This window comes from Labrus bergylta, chromosome 7 (assembly GCF_963930695.1).
Source record: "Labrus bergylta chromosome 7, fLabBer1.1, whole genome shotgun sequence".
Taxonomy (NCBI): domain Eukaryota; kingdom Metazoa; phylum Chordata; class Actinopteri; order Labriformes; family Labridae; genus Labrus; species Labrus bergylta.
Window position 1 is genome coordinate 27150546 of NC_089201.1, and position 18137 is coordinate 27168682.

Below are 18137 nucleotides of genomic sequence, written 5' to 3' on the forward strand. Positions count from 1 at the left end.
GAAAAGTAGGACTTTAGATCAATGGTAGGACATTAGATCAATGGTTCTCAACTGGTCTAACCTCAGGACTCACCCACCACTTGATGAAAAAACGGTACCCAAATCGGATTCATTTAATTTAAAAAATCACCGTTTGGACCTCAGAAGATACAAACATGTGACTGATCAAAGGAACAAAACAAACATGCTTAAAATGCAAATTCACAGACTTTTTGAGACATTATTTTCAGGTATACACTCTGTGACCCACCAGTTGAGAACCACTACATTAGCCCAACAGATGCAGCTGGCCCCCAAATGACTTAATCCATTTTTACATTGGTCTGTGTTTTCTTGTGTTAATCTAATGTTTGATTGTACAGCAGGTCAACCTTTGTTGTTTTTAAATGTGCTTTATAAAAACATTTATTGGCTTATAGGCCTGTCCCATTATTTTGTATTGGAGGATGAAGCTTGAACTACTAAAAGAGTAGTATTAAAGAAGAGTTAAGTATTATTTTTAAGACCAGTACTTTTTCTGTGTACGTGAGTATTTCAGAAATGTGCTTGGGCAAATTTTAACAGCCTAATCTTTGCACATCTGGACATCAGCCTCAAGAGATGTTGATAATTAACAGACGTTGATATGGATATCCAAGCGGAAAGGCGAAAGATAAAGAAGTTCTGTCTTTACTTTCCATACTTCTGACGCTCTGATGTAAATTAATTTGTTTCTGACATCTATTCTTTCAGATGAATTTGGAGCTCTGGAAAGTGTGAAGGCTGCCAGTGAGCTGTATTCCCCCTTGACTGGAGAAGTTGTAGAGGTCAATGAACTACTGGCAGACAAACCGGGTCTGGTAAACAAATCTTGCTACAAAGATGGTAAGCACAAGCTTAAAATGACACCGTCTAGTAGGTCACTCTGTTTTTCAAAAAGTTCGACAGTAAGAGAAGGCTTTTGTTTATAAAGTATTTTCTATAGTTTGTGTATTCATACTGGTCATTGATTACATCCCAAAACATTTTCCACTTTTATTACTGGTCAGTGTGTATTTTGAAAAAAAAAAAAAAAGAGCTTTTTCAGTCAAACCCAGGTCGTTACCTTCCAGGACTTAACTCTCTGTATATAAGGCCGTTGATATAACCAGTAGACTGTCCTGTGCAACAACATTTTATTTCCACTCAATTTTTTACTGATAAAAGCTTTGCATGTACATGTTTGCAAACATTTAAACATTACATAGATTGATCATACATTTCTTTTTTCCCAGATTTTTTTTCTACTTACCATATTTATACCCAGTATTGTTATAAGGGTTTGAGGGAAATGCTTTCAAGCTTTATTACATTTTGGACAGTAGATGGCAGTATTGCCATAGTTTTGTCCAAGAGTCTCCAACTTTTTTTTATTTGAAAGCCACTTGCATCACATTGCTTAAGTTTATTCGCGTATGTACTTACGTAATTAAAAGTATTAAACCATGATATACATTTGTTTACTTCAGAGATCAATAACCCAAAGCTCACATTTTGGATCAGAGCATCTTAAAGTAAAACAACAACAACTATGTGAAATCTATTTTCTGTATTCTTTTTTCAAATTAAATGTTCAAAGTTCACATATTAAACATCTCAACACACATCAAAGTCCAAGGAAAATTTTATTTTTTCACTTTAATTTTTTTCTTAAATGAATATTCTGTACACTCATATCAGTGTTTCACATCACCTCTTTTCACTTATCAAAAATATGTGTCTGCAGAAAGCGCAAAACCTCTGTTCTACTGTGTTAGTACTGAGCTGTACATCGGCAATGGAGGACATTGAATCTTTTCAATTGCTGTGATAGGTTAGATTTAGATGTTGACAAACATGACAGGAGCATTACCTTTTCTTTTTTATTTACAGCTGATAGGCCTATCCTTCAATGTTGTATTGAGGAGGGTGGGACATCTGTGCATTTGATTGACTTAAAGTGGGAAGAGACCTTTAAGGTGTCATGTGTCGTATACAGTCTGTTAACCTTTTTGCAAGCTTTTGAAAAACCGGGCGCTCAGAGCCATATGACGGAGACCCCTTTTTGTACGACTTGACACTAGTGTGATGGCAGGTCGGTGGGGCCCGTTTTCCATGTTTACCAAAAGAAAAATTATGCAATTTTTTTTTTTTTAATCTCCAACTCATTGGCCTTTGTTCATTTTCTGTGAGCCTACAAAAGAACATGTTTTTGGTGACTGCACACTGTTCACCTCCCTACATAGTTGGGCTGTCATTTTTTTATTCTAAGATTGACATTCAGTGAAACCTGGGGGAGAAAGTTCACATTTGAACTTTAATGTGCAGTTCGAATTGAAAATATTCAGTCTATCAGCACATCAGGCCGTCTGAAGTAGCTGGATTTTGATCCAGTAGAGGGCGCCCTCAGTGTAACTTGACCATTGCGTGGACTCTTGACCTCAGTAAATGAAGATTGTAACGTTGTGGCAAAAGCAACATCCTGCGATTTACGAGATGCAGGTTGAATGTGTTCCAACGCTTCATGTCATATTCTACTATATGTAGAAGTTGTTGTTCTTTTAAGTGACAGCACTACTACATAGTTACACTGCTTAAAAAAATGAAAGTAACACTTAATCATCACACTATAACACCAAGTCAGTTAGATTAAAATAATATCAATCTGTCCACATAGGAAGCACTAGTGATCGTAAATCAATTTCACCTGCTTTGGTGTAAATTTAAGTGACAACAGGTGCAATGGAGAGACAAAAGCAAAACAATCCTGAGAAGGGAATAGTGGCCACAGACAATTGCTCTCTCCTTATCCTTCTTGACTGATTCTTCTCTAGTTTTGTGTTCTGCTGGTATCTTTGTCACTACTTGAGCCTAAGGCGGTTCATGCAGCCCAATCAGGTTGCACAGGTATTCCACCTTTGTCATATGTGCGGTTGAAAGAAGGTTTACTGTGTCTCCCAGTCTCAAGAGCATGGTGGACAGACTCCATGAGGGTCGCATGAGGGCCTGATGTACTATAGTGGGAGCTGTGCTCACCGCCCAGCACCATACAGCTTGATTGGCATTCGCTAGAGAACCCCAAAAAAGGCAGGTCTGCCTTGGGCGCCCTGTTCTCTTCACAGATGAGAGAAGGTTCACACTGAGCACATGTGACAGACATGAAAGAGTAGTATGTACATGTTGGATGGCCTTCTTTGTCCATAAGTAGACTTAAACACTGGAGTATTCTTATCTACAAGGCTATTTTAGGGCTGCTCCCATCGTACCTTCTCACATCAGTCAGAGGAGGACAGGAGTTAAAGTTTGCTGCTCCCTTCCCAAAAACTGAATTACAAAAAGACCTTAAAAACATAATAAGATGGTCTCATTGGATAATAATTTTGAAAGTATTATAGTTGTGTATTTATAGTATGTTTGTATGTGTGGCTGCCTGCCTGTTGTTTATCAGAAACCTTTAAACTGTGCTGTTGCCTGTCAGGATACTCTTGAAATATCACCTTTTAATCTCAACAAGGTTTTCCTAGTTAAATAAAATAAAACACCAAAATTGATTTTTTTTTTTAAACTTCGCTTTTCATTTATATTGGTTTAAGATAAACATATTTTTAGACCAAAATCTTGTTTTTCTTTTTTTTTTTACTTTCCTTGTTGTTTTTGCACTGAGCAATTTGAATCACACTTTCACTAAATGTATTCTAACAGAAGTAAACAGCAAATATTGTCTCTATATGCAGTCCAAATTACTTTAAACTGACCTATAGTAAACACCAATCGCAAAGTATTTCTACATAAATGATTATCACTATATTGTTTTAAAACCCATTGGATGACCTAGATCATGTATTTTATACTTTTGTTGAAAAAGAAAGTCTGTTTTAAAAACTGTGTTATTGATGTTTAAACATTTTAGTTGTGATAAACTGGCTTAGGTTTGCCAAACACCAATACAGAAGTTTCTGCTAGCTAACCATTGTTTTCTCCCTCTCAATGCAGGTTGGCTGATGAAGATGACCATTGCCAAACCCGAAGAGCTCGATGCTCTAATGGACGAAACAGCCTATGAAAGATACATCCGCTCTATTGAAGATTAACCTCACACCTTCTTTAAGTGATAAACTCTCTTCTTTACAGACACACCTGGCAGAAAAAGAAAGTTGTCAGTTGCAGTGCTATGCTTAGCATCCGGCAGTGGAGTTCAGCAGCTCCACTAGTGGATGCTGCTGACCTGCCAGTGTTGTAGAGCTGGGAAGATTCATATTCCTTTATTTACTGTTAAAGACTGATTCTAGAGGACTGTCAGTCTGCATCAGCATCAATTTTCAGTTGTTGCAGATCCCTAAACAAGAGACTCAGTCAGTAGAAGTTTTTAAGCATTTCAGTCAAAAGAAAACTTGAAGTCATTATGTAGAAAATTGTTAGTATTAAAAGAAGCACTTTTTTCTCTGTTAATGATAATGTTGGCCTATAGTGCATGTGTGACAGTTACACTGTAGACAAGGGACCTGTAAATTAATAAACTCTTTCTGAAACGTATTCTTTTCTGTTATTTTTTATTTCTTAAAGTAAAAAACGTTATTTAAAATATGGGCATCATGTAAAAAAAAACTAGGTGAGATATTGAGCAGCTGATGAGTTGAAAGAATTTAAGATGGTCACATATATTAAATGTCATACATGTAGAAAGACATTTGCATTGCTTAAAATAAAATAGAGAAAAGAGTTTTAGTCATCCCAATGTAAAATGCACGTAAGCAGACAAAGGTAACATTTCCAGCCTTGAGCTAGACCCCTTTATACAAATATCAACAAAGTAACCCACGTCCGTTTTCTGATGCCATTTCATTCTGAGTTTCTTACACAATTTATATGCATGCATGTATGAAATACAACTTAAATCTAGGTTGAAATAAATACCATCCCATTGCTTAAAAGTTTAGATGAAATTAACTACTCAGGGTACATAATGTAAAGCACTTCTACCAAGCCTCTTGTCAACTTGTTTCTCAGTAGTTTCATCTCAGTTTTCCTGCCAATTCTTTGGCTTAATAGTAGATTTAAAGTGGAGAGCTGTGTACTGTAACATACTGTGCATTTCAGCAGTTATAGGCACGTAACTGCCTGGTAAATTAAGAAACCTGTAAACATTCAATCTTGATCTCTGGGTCACCTGAGTGAGGTGACTGCTCCACCAGGTACTACAGAAAACCTGTCCTTGGCTGTTGGAGTTCTTCTGGCTCTGCCCCGAGCTGCAGGAGGCGTAGGGAGTCCCTCCATTCTGCGATAATCGCTCTCAAGCCTCTCCCTCCTCTGGGTTCCCTCGTACATCACACTGGCAGTGAAATCTCTCTCATTAAGGAAGGCGATGGTCTCGTCCCTCTTGCGGCTCACGTATCCTTTTAAGACGGCATTGTAGGGATTTGAGGCGGCGTCTGCATCTGGATCTTCTAGCTGGTGTTTGAATTCCATGCGGGTGATGACAGGCAACAAGAACTGCTTTCCTTCCTTCACCACACCCCCGTCCCTGTGTGATAAGCCCAGAGCCTCAGAGACCAGACGTGGTGGCAATGGGACCAAATCACAGCCTGAGCGCTTGTCCACGTATTGACTAAACTCTTTCCGCACCAGAGCTACATCTTGCAGGGAATGATTCCTTCGCTCATCCAGGTCTGTAATGATTCGCTCAGGATATGTCTGACCAAACACCACACCTACAAGGAGAGTAAGTAAGATCAACTGTATGTTAAGGTGTTGACCTGCACAATGTAGGTAGCACATTTAAAAAAATGTTTGACTCTCCAATTAATTTTAAATACAAATATTAAGAAGCAAATAGCTGCCCTAACAGCCGTATGATTATAACTTCCTCACCAGCACGCCGTAGCATGGATGTGGGACACTTCCAGGGTTTGTGAATAAGTTCTTCAGGCAGATCTGCAAGTTCAGGGCACCATGTCCTAACATAGCTGCCGCAGGGGTCACAGGTCATCGCTGCATCCACGGGATGCATGATAAAGTTCCAGTGATCCAGACCACACATGCCCCCATTCTGCCACATCATGGCATCTATTGCAACATCTGCATCCACTAAGGTGTCCTAAACAAAACAAAAAAAATGTTGAGATACAGAGGCAGTAACGGGTACGAGATGTTATCTTGTGTGTTGCTGTGAATGACGTCTATTTGAGTGAACTTAAGAGTCATGCATGGCTTACCTGGAACCAGCGATAGCCTTCTTGCCACGGCAGGTAGAGATATGCAATGAGAAAAGACGCCACCACATGTCTCATGTAGTTGTTCATCCAGCCTGTAAGCCACAACTGCCTCATGGCTGCGTCCACCAGAGGGTAACCTGTTCGACCTCTCTGCCAGGCCTTCAGGTGGCCATGATCAACACTCCACCGCAGAGCCTAAAAATACCAGAAGAAGAATATTGATTTTTTTTTTTTTAAGTACATCTCAATTTGAGGCAGAACATTTTAAAAACATGACAAACTTGACTTAGAGTAGTTCAACTTTACAATTTCTACCTTGTATGGAGGCCTGAGGGATTCCCAGGGAAGGTCAGGAAACAACGTTAGCTGCCAGTAAGCCAAATCTCTCCACGCCAGTTTGCGTTGGAATTTCGGTGGTCGACAGCGTGCACCTTTGGCATCCCACAACAGCCAGCGTGGGCTGAGCTGACCAAAGTGAAGGTATGGAGACAGGCAGCTGGTATTCGGGGCATCTGCCCTACCTGATTCTTTTTCGTACCTGTAGACACCTAAGAAACGTGGAGAATCGGGAAGCTTCTATTGGATCAAAAATTCTTACTTCATGCCATTCCCCAGTACAAACAGTAAGACATATTCACAACGCCTTACCATCCTGAAGAAAGGCCTCTAGTCGTGCATGTGCTCCTTTTTCAGTGAAATCCCAGGATTTACGAATGTTAGCTGCCCAGTCAATCTGTATTCCATAATGAACAAAGAAGAACATTGAGGACTTCATGATACCTTAAATGTAGTTTGGGCTGCTACAACTCTGATCTGCTGTAGATACTGACCGTGGTGCCATCTTTCCTGCGGGGCATGCGGGCCAAGCCTAGCCCGTCCAAAGACACACCCTGAGGCCATTGGGCAGGTGTGGGGAGAGATACAGGAGGATCCAGGGGAACTCCTAATGCAGACCCCGGGTTCTGTTTACAGCAGCTCATGAAGTGAGACACAGAGCCTATTCCTGAAACAAGATCATTCAACATCTAATTTCAACAACTTAGTTATGATTGAAGAAAAAACTCATTACACCAATTTCCATTTGTTGTGACTGACCTCTGAGTCCCACACCCTCTGTGCTGACGGAGTAAGGGTCTTTGAGACAGTACGAGTGAAACATCTTAACCTCAACACCGTCTTTCTTAAAGGCTGACACCACCTCATCATCCCTGTCCTTAAGCCATGGCTCATAGAGGGCATTAGCAAAGACTGTCGTCGCTCCCGTCTCCTTTACTAGCTCCTTGAGGCAATGCAGAGTTGGCCCAACCTCATTCTTCGCTGCTTTTGCCTTGAGAAAGACAAGACGGCTGCCAATGCATTCCAGAGATGAACAGAAACAAGACAAAGCTTGATGAAGCCAGTATTTACCTGCAAAAAAATGTAATTGGAAAACCATCAGGCGAGGAAAAAAAACATTTACTTCTGTATGGCATGCTTAAAGACATGTAAAGAAACTGCTTACGCCATAATAAATAATTATATTAACAACTTACAAGCTCCTCCCATAGCCACTGTTATCCCAGGTCCCTCCTCCTCTTCAGGGCTCCAGATGAAGATGGGTATGACAGGTGCACCCACCTCCAATGAGCCATTGAGAGCAGGATTGTCACAAAGTCGTAAGTCCCTCCTAAACCACAGCAGTACTGGTGGTCGTGCTGATGGAGAAGGAGGCAAACCTACAACATGATGGCAAGCGCCTTTGCGACGCTGGCGCCTGTTCTTTGAGCGTTTTGGTTTCTCGTTTTCTGTCAAATCTCCCATATTCATCATTTGGTCACCTCCTTCAACTGTGTCTTGCTTAGGAAATGCTCTTGAAGGTATAGGGGCACTCACAGTTGCACTTGTCCCTTGCTCATTCTCTGTCTTTGATTGGTTCCCTTTTACTCTCGCTCCAGTGTTTGGTAAGTTGGGGTTTTCTTTTCTTCCAGTTACAGCCGCTCGCTGGGTGTGACTGCTTTCCTGAGGCTGAGGTACTGAAGCAAGTTGACTTTCATGAGGTTGGTGGAGTTGGGATGTCTTGCTGGGGGTTGACAACTGGTGATCTTTCATTTCCAGTAGAGAGAGAGCCAATGCCACTTCCAGTTCATCATCTTCAGTCTACAAATGAATATGGGAAACCATTATAAAATAGCTGTTAAAGAACTGCTTATAGTTGAAGTACAGATAAAAGATTTGATATGCAAGTTTTACAACCACATGTGCAAACAGTAACGCTATCAAAAAAAGAATAGCCCAAGTTGTTGATAGTGTCTTGTAGTATATGATCAAATAAAAAATATATTATATATTTTTTTTTAGTGTTTGAACTATTGAAGTTCTGTTGGCAATGATAAGCCAACTAGTATCATCTTCTCTTTCATTGGCTTCAAAACGCCTAAATAATAATAAGAAGAAGAAGAAGAAGAAGAATGAAATCACTCAGGTAAGCTAAGCCTTTTAGTTTTTCATTATTTTAAATTGGGATACCTGTATCTGTTTTTCTGTTCTTACATTTAATTGTTTCTCGACTATGATATTCGGCTAAAACCACAAAACTAACTACACTTGCTAACAAAAGCTAGCATTAGTCTACCAGTCATTTAATTGATAGCAGGGTACAGTTAAGAAGAGCGAGGGGTCAAAGGGGCATTTAGCAGGTCAAAGAGTCTGTTTTTCTGAGGGGGGCTGGTGGACAAAAAAAAGCTAAATACCAATGTAAGCAGTTGAAGCAATTACACTGACAATTTGGCAACAAAATATCACTATATTTGCATCTTTAAATGTCAATGTTAAGCTACATTGTTTTTGCTTACACGTTTTAGAAGAACTTCAATCGTTGCCGACACGTTTGCGTCACAACTTTGAGTCATTTCATCGTATTTTGATACTGAGCCACATGAACAGGTAGGACACATGAGACCACTTCAGATACAACTTTGCCTTTGCTCTGACTTATTTTAATTGTTTTTTGTTACTTGTTTTTACTTTTTCTATTAGGCTGTTTCATTCTTTTTGAAGCTACAGAGTTGTAGTTAAAAGTTAATTAAACAGATGATTACCAACCTTTGAAAAGTATTCCTTGTAGATGGAGAGGAGGACGGAGTGCAGGGAGATGTTGGCCGTGGAGAGGGGCTGGATGATGGACAGAAACTGTGACCGGGTCTCCTGGTGCCCCAGTGCCGACAGACACATTGCAAAAAAGCCTCCTGGATCCTCTCGACCCACAAGAACTTGCCTCAACACCTTTCTTACCAAAGCTTTACCGTCTTCTCCGGGACCCACTGAAGGAGGCATGTTCGCGTGAAAGGTGAGGAAACAGGAAAAAACAAAAAATACAGGAACCTTAAAACATGTCTAGTGTGTTTAAAACTGATAATGCTCTCCGTCCTGAAGCTTGCCTCTGCTGGTTACAGAACAACAGCTGATTTTGAGTTACACAAGGCACGTGTTGGTGTTTTGTAACATGCAAACCCATAGGTCTGAAAGTGGTGAATTTTCACCAGTAGGTGGTGTAGCAGTCTAATGAATAAGAGGTAGGCTCCCATATGTAAGCCCCCAAGATGTAAGGCGGAGATCCAGGGTTGTCTGGCTTTTTTTTTTTTTCCAACACAGGAGTAACAGTTGGGATTCCCTTCTTTCAATGTGACATAGAAATATAAATAAATATAATAAATGGAGAAGCCTTATAGTCACAAGTTGAAACCCTCTCTTGCGTTCTCTCTGTCATCTTCCACTCTACAATAAATAACCCCCTTTTTATATCATACACCTCAAATACAATTTGTCATGACAGGGGTCCCCACAAGCTAAATCCAATCAAAGCAGCAATTTGGATTGATGTTACAATGCTGGGGGGGGGGGGAGCACATCTTCCTTAAGATAATCATTCTTTAATTTGTACATAGCCTTCATCTTGACAGGAATGTAGTCCTTTTCAAGTGCAGCCTGTGGTGTAGAGACTGCACAACAAAGCCAGGAGACTGTACACCCAGCAGAGAATTTGTATTCATGATCTGGACTTGTGCAGTGGGTCCAGCTAATTAATAGGTTTTTTTTTTTAAATGATGTCATGCATAAGCTTACATGCACACAGCAGGGACAACCATGGGTGGCACTTGTGGACCCAACTCTAGGATGCTTTATGTAGTTCCTAAGCTTCACTTTTAAAACGTTAATGCTGATGTAACTAAAAGTCTTTTTTTTTTGCTCATGCCTAAATATTCTCAAGTAGTTGTGTAATATGTGACTATGGGCTTCATGTACGTCGACGAGTACGAGTCAATCATGCTGGCATTATTTGAGAAGTAGTTGGAGTATAAAAGGGGAAGATGTGTTAAGAGCTGTGGTATGTGGCGAGAGCAGGACAGAAAGAGAGAGAGAGAGAGAAAGAGATGGAGAGAGAGAGGGAATCAATAGTGTTTAGACAGAGAAGTGGAGTCTAAGTGTGTGATCAATAGAGAGCAGAGAGGAGAGATTAGCTGCTTTTCTCTCTCAAACTAACACTGACAAATTGGTGAATTGGTGTATCGGCCCTTGGGCTAAACGGATTGACCTGCTGTTTCCATGTTCTACCATGTACTGTCAATAAAGATCTGTGTTCATTGTGGCTCTCAATGAAGAGAGTGAATGAAGCACTGGGAAAGAGAAGAAGGGACAGGAAGTGAGGGAAATGGGGAAGTTAGAAATGGGGAGGGGGGAAGCAAAGTACAGCTGTTGTGCCCAAGTAACCTTGATTCCTCACAAAATGTCCACACCTCTGTCTCATTAACACATGCGTGCACTCACATGTGCATCCCCCGTGCACACTGTTATAAAACCATAATAACGTCTCCAGGAAAATTAATGGAAAGACAGATTAAAAACTAAGTGAGGAGAAACGGGCCACTGGTGTAGCTATTTGCAACTCATAAATCATTCTGACACACCCACGCGCATGTAGACACGCAAAGACACACACACACATGCATAGACATACACATACTGTAATTAACCACAGGCTATTTACTCTCTCCTGCTGTAAATTAGACATGCAGACACAGTTATTACATTAGGGGGATCTGCCATGCAGAATACTAACAGGAGGAGGAGGAGGGGACGCAGGTACGCACAACAAACCCCTCATACAAACACAAACACACACACACACACACACACACACACACGTACGTAAAAAAAAAGAGGGTATGCAAGAATCATAGACTGACGGGAGTGAAAATGAAGCTGCAGCACAGAGAATAGGGGCCCCCAGCTCTTTGTTCCCTGCTGCATTTCATTATCCGAAACGCCAGCCAACACACACGACACACACACACACGCAACGCACCTCCCCCTTCCCTAAAGCTGTCTGCCTGCACTCAATGCACACAGCACAAAAGACAGGAAAATAGAGATACTGCGTCAGTGGCATCTGCTGGCATCTGGACTTGGTCATGACAAGCATGTCTGCATGGTCATCGTGAGTAGTTCAGATGGGTCCAGAAGCTACAAAGCATTGAAGCGTTTTTCAACCTGCACTGGCAGAAAGTGCTTTCCCATGAATTCCTTTTTTAAGCAGAACAAAAGGAGATAAGGACTTGATTAAAGCAAGTATTGATACTCTGTCTTGGCCAACTTGTCTCCATTTAGTTCATCTGAAGGTTTCTTTTTCCTTGCAGTCCACCTCCTTCTGCGTGTGCGTGTGTGTGTGTGTCCTCTGATTCCCCCTGCCTTCCTCACCCCTCTCTGTCCCTCTGTTTTCCCACGGTGATCGATAGCTCATTACAATCATTGACTGCGGCTCATCAGCACCTGTTAAGGTCTGGAGAGACAGAGAGAAGGTGCATGTGTGTCTTCGGGGTGCCTGTTGATAAATAGAAGAGATTGTTCTGGAATGATTCCGAGGTGAGGTTAGACATTTGGATGGGTATTTTCTGATTCACATTCATCGCTGCGGGTATCTAGTTTGTCGCCGCTTTATGGTCTGTGGTCTTTGGGAACATCTTATTATGCAACTCACGTGGGTACCATGGTTTGTTGCTATGGTGATTGCCAAGGGAGCCAGAGTATCATAGGTGTTTATCCAAGACAGGAGCAAGGCTACTCACCGTCTGTGAGGACATGCTTCAATTTACCACACAGTCTGGACCACACATCGAGATCGACAGTTGTACAGGGACAAAGGGAGAAAATGCGAATACAACACATTCGACGTGATTTAACAGATAGATTATTCAGTATTCATATTCCTGGAAGAAAGACCTTGATCAAACACCCTGTTGTTGGTTTAATGCGTCACTGCAGGGTTTGTTTTTAGAGAGGATAGGCTGTGTGCAGAAGGAAGCAAACTGAGGAAGAGAGTCAGACTCTACAAACCCTGGTTAAAGGCAGGGAGAATGTTTAAAAAGAAAATAAACCCATAAGAGACAACAGTGAAACATCAATATGTCTCACATTTATTCAATAATAAGAGGAAAAAGGAGAATTGGTGTGAAGAGTCAATTTTTAGGAAAAGGGGATAAAAAAAAAAGAATGAATACAATAAAGGACTAAAAAGTGAGCAAGTCTCTCAGCGCATGCATAAATTACACACATCATTTACATATTCATTATGTTTTGTGTACTAATGAGCGTATTTGCTTAATACCTCCACCACCACTGGCAGCTTTTGTTTAGCATGTGAGATTTAAAAGAGCTGGAAGAAAAGAGAAAAATAAGAAATCAAGGGTCATTTGAGTGAAGTGGGTGAGGTCAATGGAATCCCTTGATTTCACTGATAGTCAGATTAATCATTTTTTTGCATGGGTTCAGTGTATTTTTGTGATCAATCACAACCTGCATAAACCTCTAAGAGATGTCAGACGAGGCTCATGTGGTGGGGGTTGGTAAAAGTTAATTAAAACAAAACAACCACTCTCTAAACTCAGGGCTTTCTTCGTCTTTCTCCTCTTCTCTCGGTGGAATAAGATGCAGCTTGTCTGTAATTACCTTCAAGGCCATCACTCTGAGCATTCCTTCAGGTGCCAAAAAAGTCTGCCCCAAATGACAACAAAGATAGCTGCTTTGCAGCAAGTATTTAAGAAATGAAGATTTATTTTAGATGATGAAGTAGCATTGTGTATATATCAAGCATGCATTTAAAACACGCAGAGTGGGTACATGATTCAGAAAATGGATGAATGAAATGAAGAGAAGAGAGGCGAACGGAAATCTAGAGACGGGGGAAGGGCAACAGAGGGATGAGCTACAAATGAGAGCGATGGCGGTGGCAGGTTGGCACAGTGCCATCCAGTCAGGACTTGAGCGGGGGCGGGCATGGGCATGGGAGTAGGGGCGAAGAGAATAAGAATGGAAGAGAAACAGACCTCCATGCTACTACCATGGTGCCACCCTGGCACGGGCACAATGGGGCGAAACTAACGGAGCGGGCTAAGGAAGACGATATAGACAATACCAGAGGAAAGCAGCTATGTGTCGAGGAGCGCAAGATTCCAGCAGACAGAGGATGACTCGGATGTAAATGGATGAAGAGAAGCATAGAAGAATGTTGAACAGCAAAATGGATGATTTTACGAAATCGTAAGGTGTAACTCCGTAATGATCAACGAGGTAGACAATTTTGCGTTCCATCTTTTCCCGACTTTTTTTCTCTCTATGCCAGCACCTGCACACCAGCCAGCGGGCACGGTGCCAGCCTGCAGCTGGGTCATACCCGAAGCAATCCAAGTGCTCGGCGGAGAACTGTTGTAGTCAAAGACAAGGAGACTCACCACTGAGGATTTGCCGCTAATCGCTGTTTGTTTGCTTGGACAAAGCCAAAATGAGGTGCCAAGGCAACGGTTGCCAGCGATTCTGTGTTGGCATCTTTTCAGGGGTGGCGAGGGCACAGGAAGAAAGATGGCACGCTGCCAAGCAAACATAACGCAAATTTGCAAACAGAATCCTCCATATGATGAGCAGAAGATACCTTAAATGTTTTGGCGATGTCAACCCCTCCAGGGAGATACCAGAAACGGAGATGGCACCATGCCAAACACAAACAAGGAGGCATATGCGAGCGCCAGCGTAAGCTGTACAGAAGCGCAGTTAATGCGGACACAAAAAAAAATAAGAGAAAGGTTGGAATCAGAAATGCAACTGCGTTAGGAGTTTGACATAAAACCAATTTCTTAATACAAACCGCAGTGCTAACTGCTCCACTGGATGGAAACTGCTGCCATTAAAAAAAATAGAGAAGGGGTCGTACCATTCCTTGAAAAGAAGGGAAAGGAGGAATGAGCTAAATGAATGAGGATAAAGAAAAGAAGAAAAAAGGAGCAATTTTGTGCTTAACGAAGAACAGTGGGAGTGGGTGGACAAGGATGATGAAGAGCCTCTTTCCTGCACATGCACACCTGGGATGCTCTTAAAGGGATATCCCCTCAAACAGAGGGATGTGTTGTGTTGGCATCATCGCTGGGGTGTCAAGCCGTGTTTCTCTATTGCAAGTCAAGGAGGGTGTTGCAGTCGTCAGGGGCGGGCAACTGTCTGGGCATCTCATCTGCAGCTAATTAACAGCCACACACTAATTCTAACAGCCTATCATAATTAGCGATTTAATCGCTCGTCAACGCTTTTCTCCCCCCTTAAATTGTGCCTCCTATTTGGACACGTGCGGATAAGCTAAGGAACGCTGGATCTCCCTCCCCTCCTCCTCATCCTTCTTTCCTTCATCCTTGGCTCCAGACTCCAGTGGGATCTTAATTAAGCCCGGGCTTCATTATGCAAATGGAGTACAATAAACGACAGAAGAGGTGGAGCGGGATCCAGACTGAAACGGAACGGTGGGAGGGGAGGACTGGATGTGGAAAATGAAGATATGTGGAAGGTTACCATATCGCCTATATGATATTATTGTGTTACCATCTTTTTAAATATATTTTTGTAACATGTATGTCTGCTGTATCACAACAAGATTTGGAGCTTGATCCAACATTGCTCTATGTGCCACTGCTGCTCAATTTCTGTTGCTACTGGAAAACCTTATCTGAAATAACACTGAAAACACAGAATGTCATCCTACAAAGCAAATTCATAAGGGAGTGGTGACAATAAACCCCGTAATATCGCCAGTTGGCGGTTGTTGTGGATAGGAGGAAAGATGGTAGAGATAGGGAGAGAGAAAGGAGGTAGACAGAAACCCTGACAGTGGCAGCAGCATGGCAGCTAATGTCATCTCAGTTTAATCATCGCATGGGATCATGGGGTTCATGAAAATTCATTTGCATATCATTAAATGGAGAGAGGTTATTTGATGCAGGCGGCCAGAATGGGATTGGTTGAAGCGGGGGGGAAAAAAGGCAAATGGAGGGTCTCGTTATTAAACAGCAATGTTTTATAGTCCGCCAGCCGATTCATTTAATTTGGCCGTAATTAAAATGTGTCAGACTCGATCAGTCATTGGAACAGGGATGCTATCCATGTTTCAGTCAGAAAGAAAGACTAATCAGTGGATATGTGGTGGGACACTTTCCAATAACAGTCTTAAGTGCTTTAGTCTACAAGGAGCTTGACCCATCCTCTCTTTTTCTTTCTGATTTGTTTGAAGGAGTGTATCAACACATTCATTTTGACTTCTACGTTTCGTGTCAAGACATGTCTATCTCTGACAGGTGGTGATGCCAGCCCATGTTAGTCAATAAGAGGACCACTCGCTCCGTCTTTTTGACCTTAATGGTAAGCTGTCGGTGGTGTGTATGTATGTGCATGCATACGTGCGATACTCATTTGCATAAGTGATGTAATTAGACCGCCCTTTCACATGCAGATCAGTTTGACAACATGACAATCACTTCAACACACACACACACACACGCAGCCACACACACACACACGATAACACACGCTTACTGCCGTGACCACCCCCATATCATGGGGAGTCTGTTGTCTGTGAGCAGAGAGTGTAAAGATTAACATAATCCAGCTAATAAGTGTGAGTAATATTCACACAGTGACGCGTGGCGTAGACACTGTCCTGCTGATGCGTATTTGTATCTCATTATAGATGTAAAGTACTGACAAGGGGCCAGCAGGGGTGTGCCCGCGTGAAGGGGGGGATGGTGAGGGGTCAACTTAAAATGTGTAGGCCCGGATAAGGGTACACCAAAAAAATGAAGGAAAAAAAAAAACCCACTTATTTTTATAAAGTTAACCTTTATAAAAATAAGTGTTTTTATTTATCCATCCTTTTTGTGAAAGTCTACAAAGAGTACATATAATGTGAAGATAGATTCAGCCCTGTCATTTTTAACTTGGATGCTGTAGGTCAGTAAGAAAGTTTTTCCAACATGCCCACAAAATTAGAAAAACAATTTCACTCTTGTATGGTACTAAGAAGGTACAGAGTGTCATTTCTTTTTTGCAGCAGAATATTAGAATTATAAATAGAGTGTATTTGCGCTTGCAGGCTAGCTCTGCTAAATGATTGATTAGGATGGTGTGACGACCATTAAAAAGTCATTTAAAAGATGGATAGGGACCACATTTCCAAATAAAAACCACTTTATACCTGATGAAGTGCTGAACAAACTCTCCTTCAAAGACATTTACCGATTACTCTCCGGGTTCGAGTGAGTTTAATGTGGGGAGCATCCATGAACCGTTTGTGGCTCTGTATGAGCCAGAGGGTACGGTGCAAATATTTAGGACAAAATCTGAAAAGCACATGGATTGTGCTTTTCAGATTTTCAAAATTTAAAGTTGATATTTTTTTCTTTAAATGAGGCAGTGTGATGTTCGTTTGGGGTTGTTTTGTAATCAGATTGCATGCAGACATTGCCACAATCAGGCTTCACCCACACAGTGATTGAAATGTATCTGATAGAACATCGTCCACTGAAGCTTTATCCAAAGAAGCTGAGCTGTGTCTAAAGGTGTGAATGTATTCCAGTTCTGTCTCTTTAACTCGGGGCTCCACCACAGCAGCATGCTTTGGGATTCATGCATAAACATGAGCTGGCCTTTCAGCTCTCTCCTCACATAACCAATCTAAATCTAAATGAGCCCCCACTACAGATACACCAGCAGGCAATGACATTACACCCCCCCGTCCCCGTCCCCCCCCCACACACACACCCCAACCCAACCCTCTACCCTACTACCCCCAGCGACACATATACACCAGCAGGCAATAATTTCACGCCATCCCTCAAAGCCCCCCCTCCAACTCCACTGCGCACACGCTCGTACCCCTTTTTGCCGCAACCCCACCAGCTGCACAGTACTCATTTGATTAAGAGGGGGAGGACAGGGAGAAGGAGAAATGGTGGGGGATCACTTTATCAGGATGACTTTCTAAGATGGCTATCATCAGCTGCAAAGCTATCTCAAGCAGCTTCTGTGTTTATTTTTGCTATTGTTCTCCCCATGTATCTGTTTGTCTGTTTTCTGCAACCCCAATCAGACCTGTTTCACAGATAGGTTTCATCTGTGGGTACATTTATTTGTGAGGGTTTTCAGGATGGCTTGGTGGTAGAGAACACGGGGCAGGTACTGTTAATGTTAGGGCTTTTGACTCACCAACACGACATGACGCATAACAAACCGAACCAAATAATAAAGTCTTCTTTACCAACCTATGTTGTGGTCTTTGAAAATCGGTGTATCCTAAATGTGCTGTAGTTTGCAATTTTGGTCCCCTCTCTCCCAGAGTCGTAAAACACATTATCATCAGAAGCAGCAGCAGAAGCAGCAGTGTAATTCATCCAAGGTCGTTAATATTCATCATATCATTTAGTCACAAAGGAAACTCATCTGGCTGAATGTCAGAGATGTAATTAATGAAGTGACCCCAGAGGTCACGGCTCTATTCACCAAACGCCTTGCACACATTTCTGTTACACACACACACACACACACACAATTGAACATCAAAAGCCTTCCAGCAAGACAAATCCA

At 41.7% G+C, this 18137-nt stretch overlaps 2 protein-coding genes across 2 annotated transcripts in view; one reads left to right on the forward strand and one right to left on the reverse strand.

Moving 5' to 3' along the window:
- The window catches only part of LOC109982168 (glycine cleavage system H protein, mitochondrial), an 8982-nt gene extending 4452 nt beyond the window's left edge, over positions 1-4530 (forward strand). The window contains exons 4-5 of the mRNA XM_020631271.3: positions 733-864; positions 3991-4530. Of these exons, the coding sequence (XP_020486927.2) occupies positions 733-864; positions 3991-4088 (230 nt within the window). The 3' untranslated portion in view covers positions 4089-4530. The remainder of the gene's footprint in view (positions 1-732; positions 865-3990) is intronic.
- A 142-nt stretch (positions 4531-4672) lies between these two features.
- si:ch1073-390k14.1 (deoxyribodipyrimidine photo-lyase) lies at positions 4673-9723 on the reverse strand. Its single transcript, XM_065957242.1, has 9 exons — positions 9291-9723; positions 7742-8345; positions 7305-7616; positions 7040-7212; positions 6858-6942; positions 6525-6757; positions 6210-6404; positions 5866-6091; positions 4673-5705 (listed from the first exon to the last, which is right to left on the reverse strand). The coding sequence occupies exons 1-9, from the start codon at positions 9519-9521 to the stop codon at positions 5161-5163; spliced, it is 2604 nt and encodes an 867-aa protein (XP_065813314.1). The 5' UTR covers positions 9522-9723; the 3' UTR covers positions 4673-5160.
- Positions 9724-18137: the final 8414 nt, after the last annotated feature.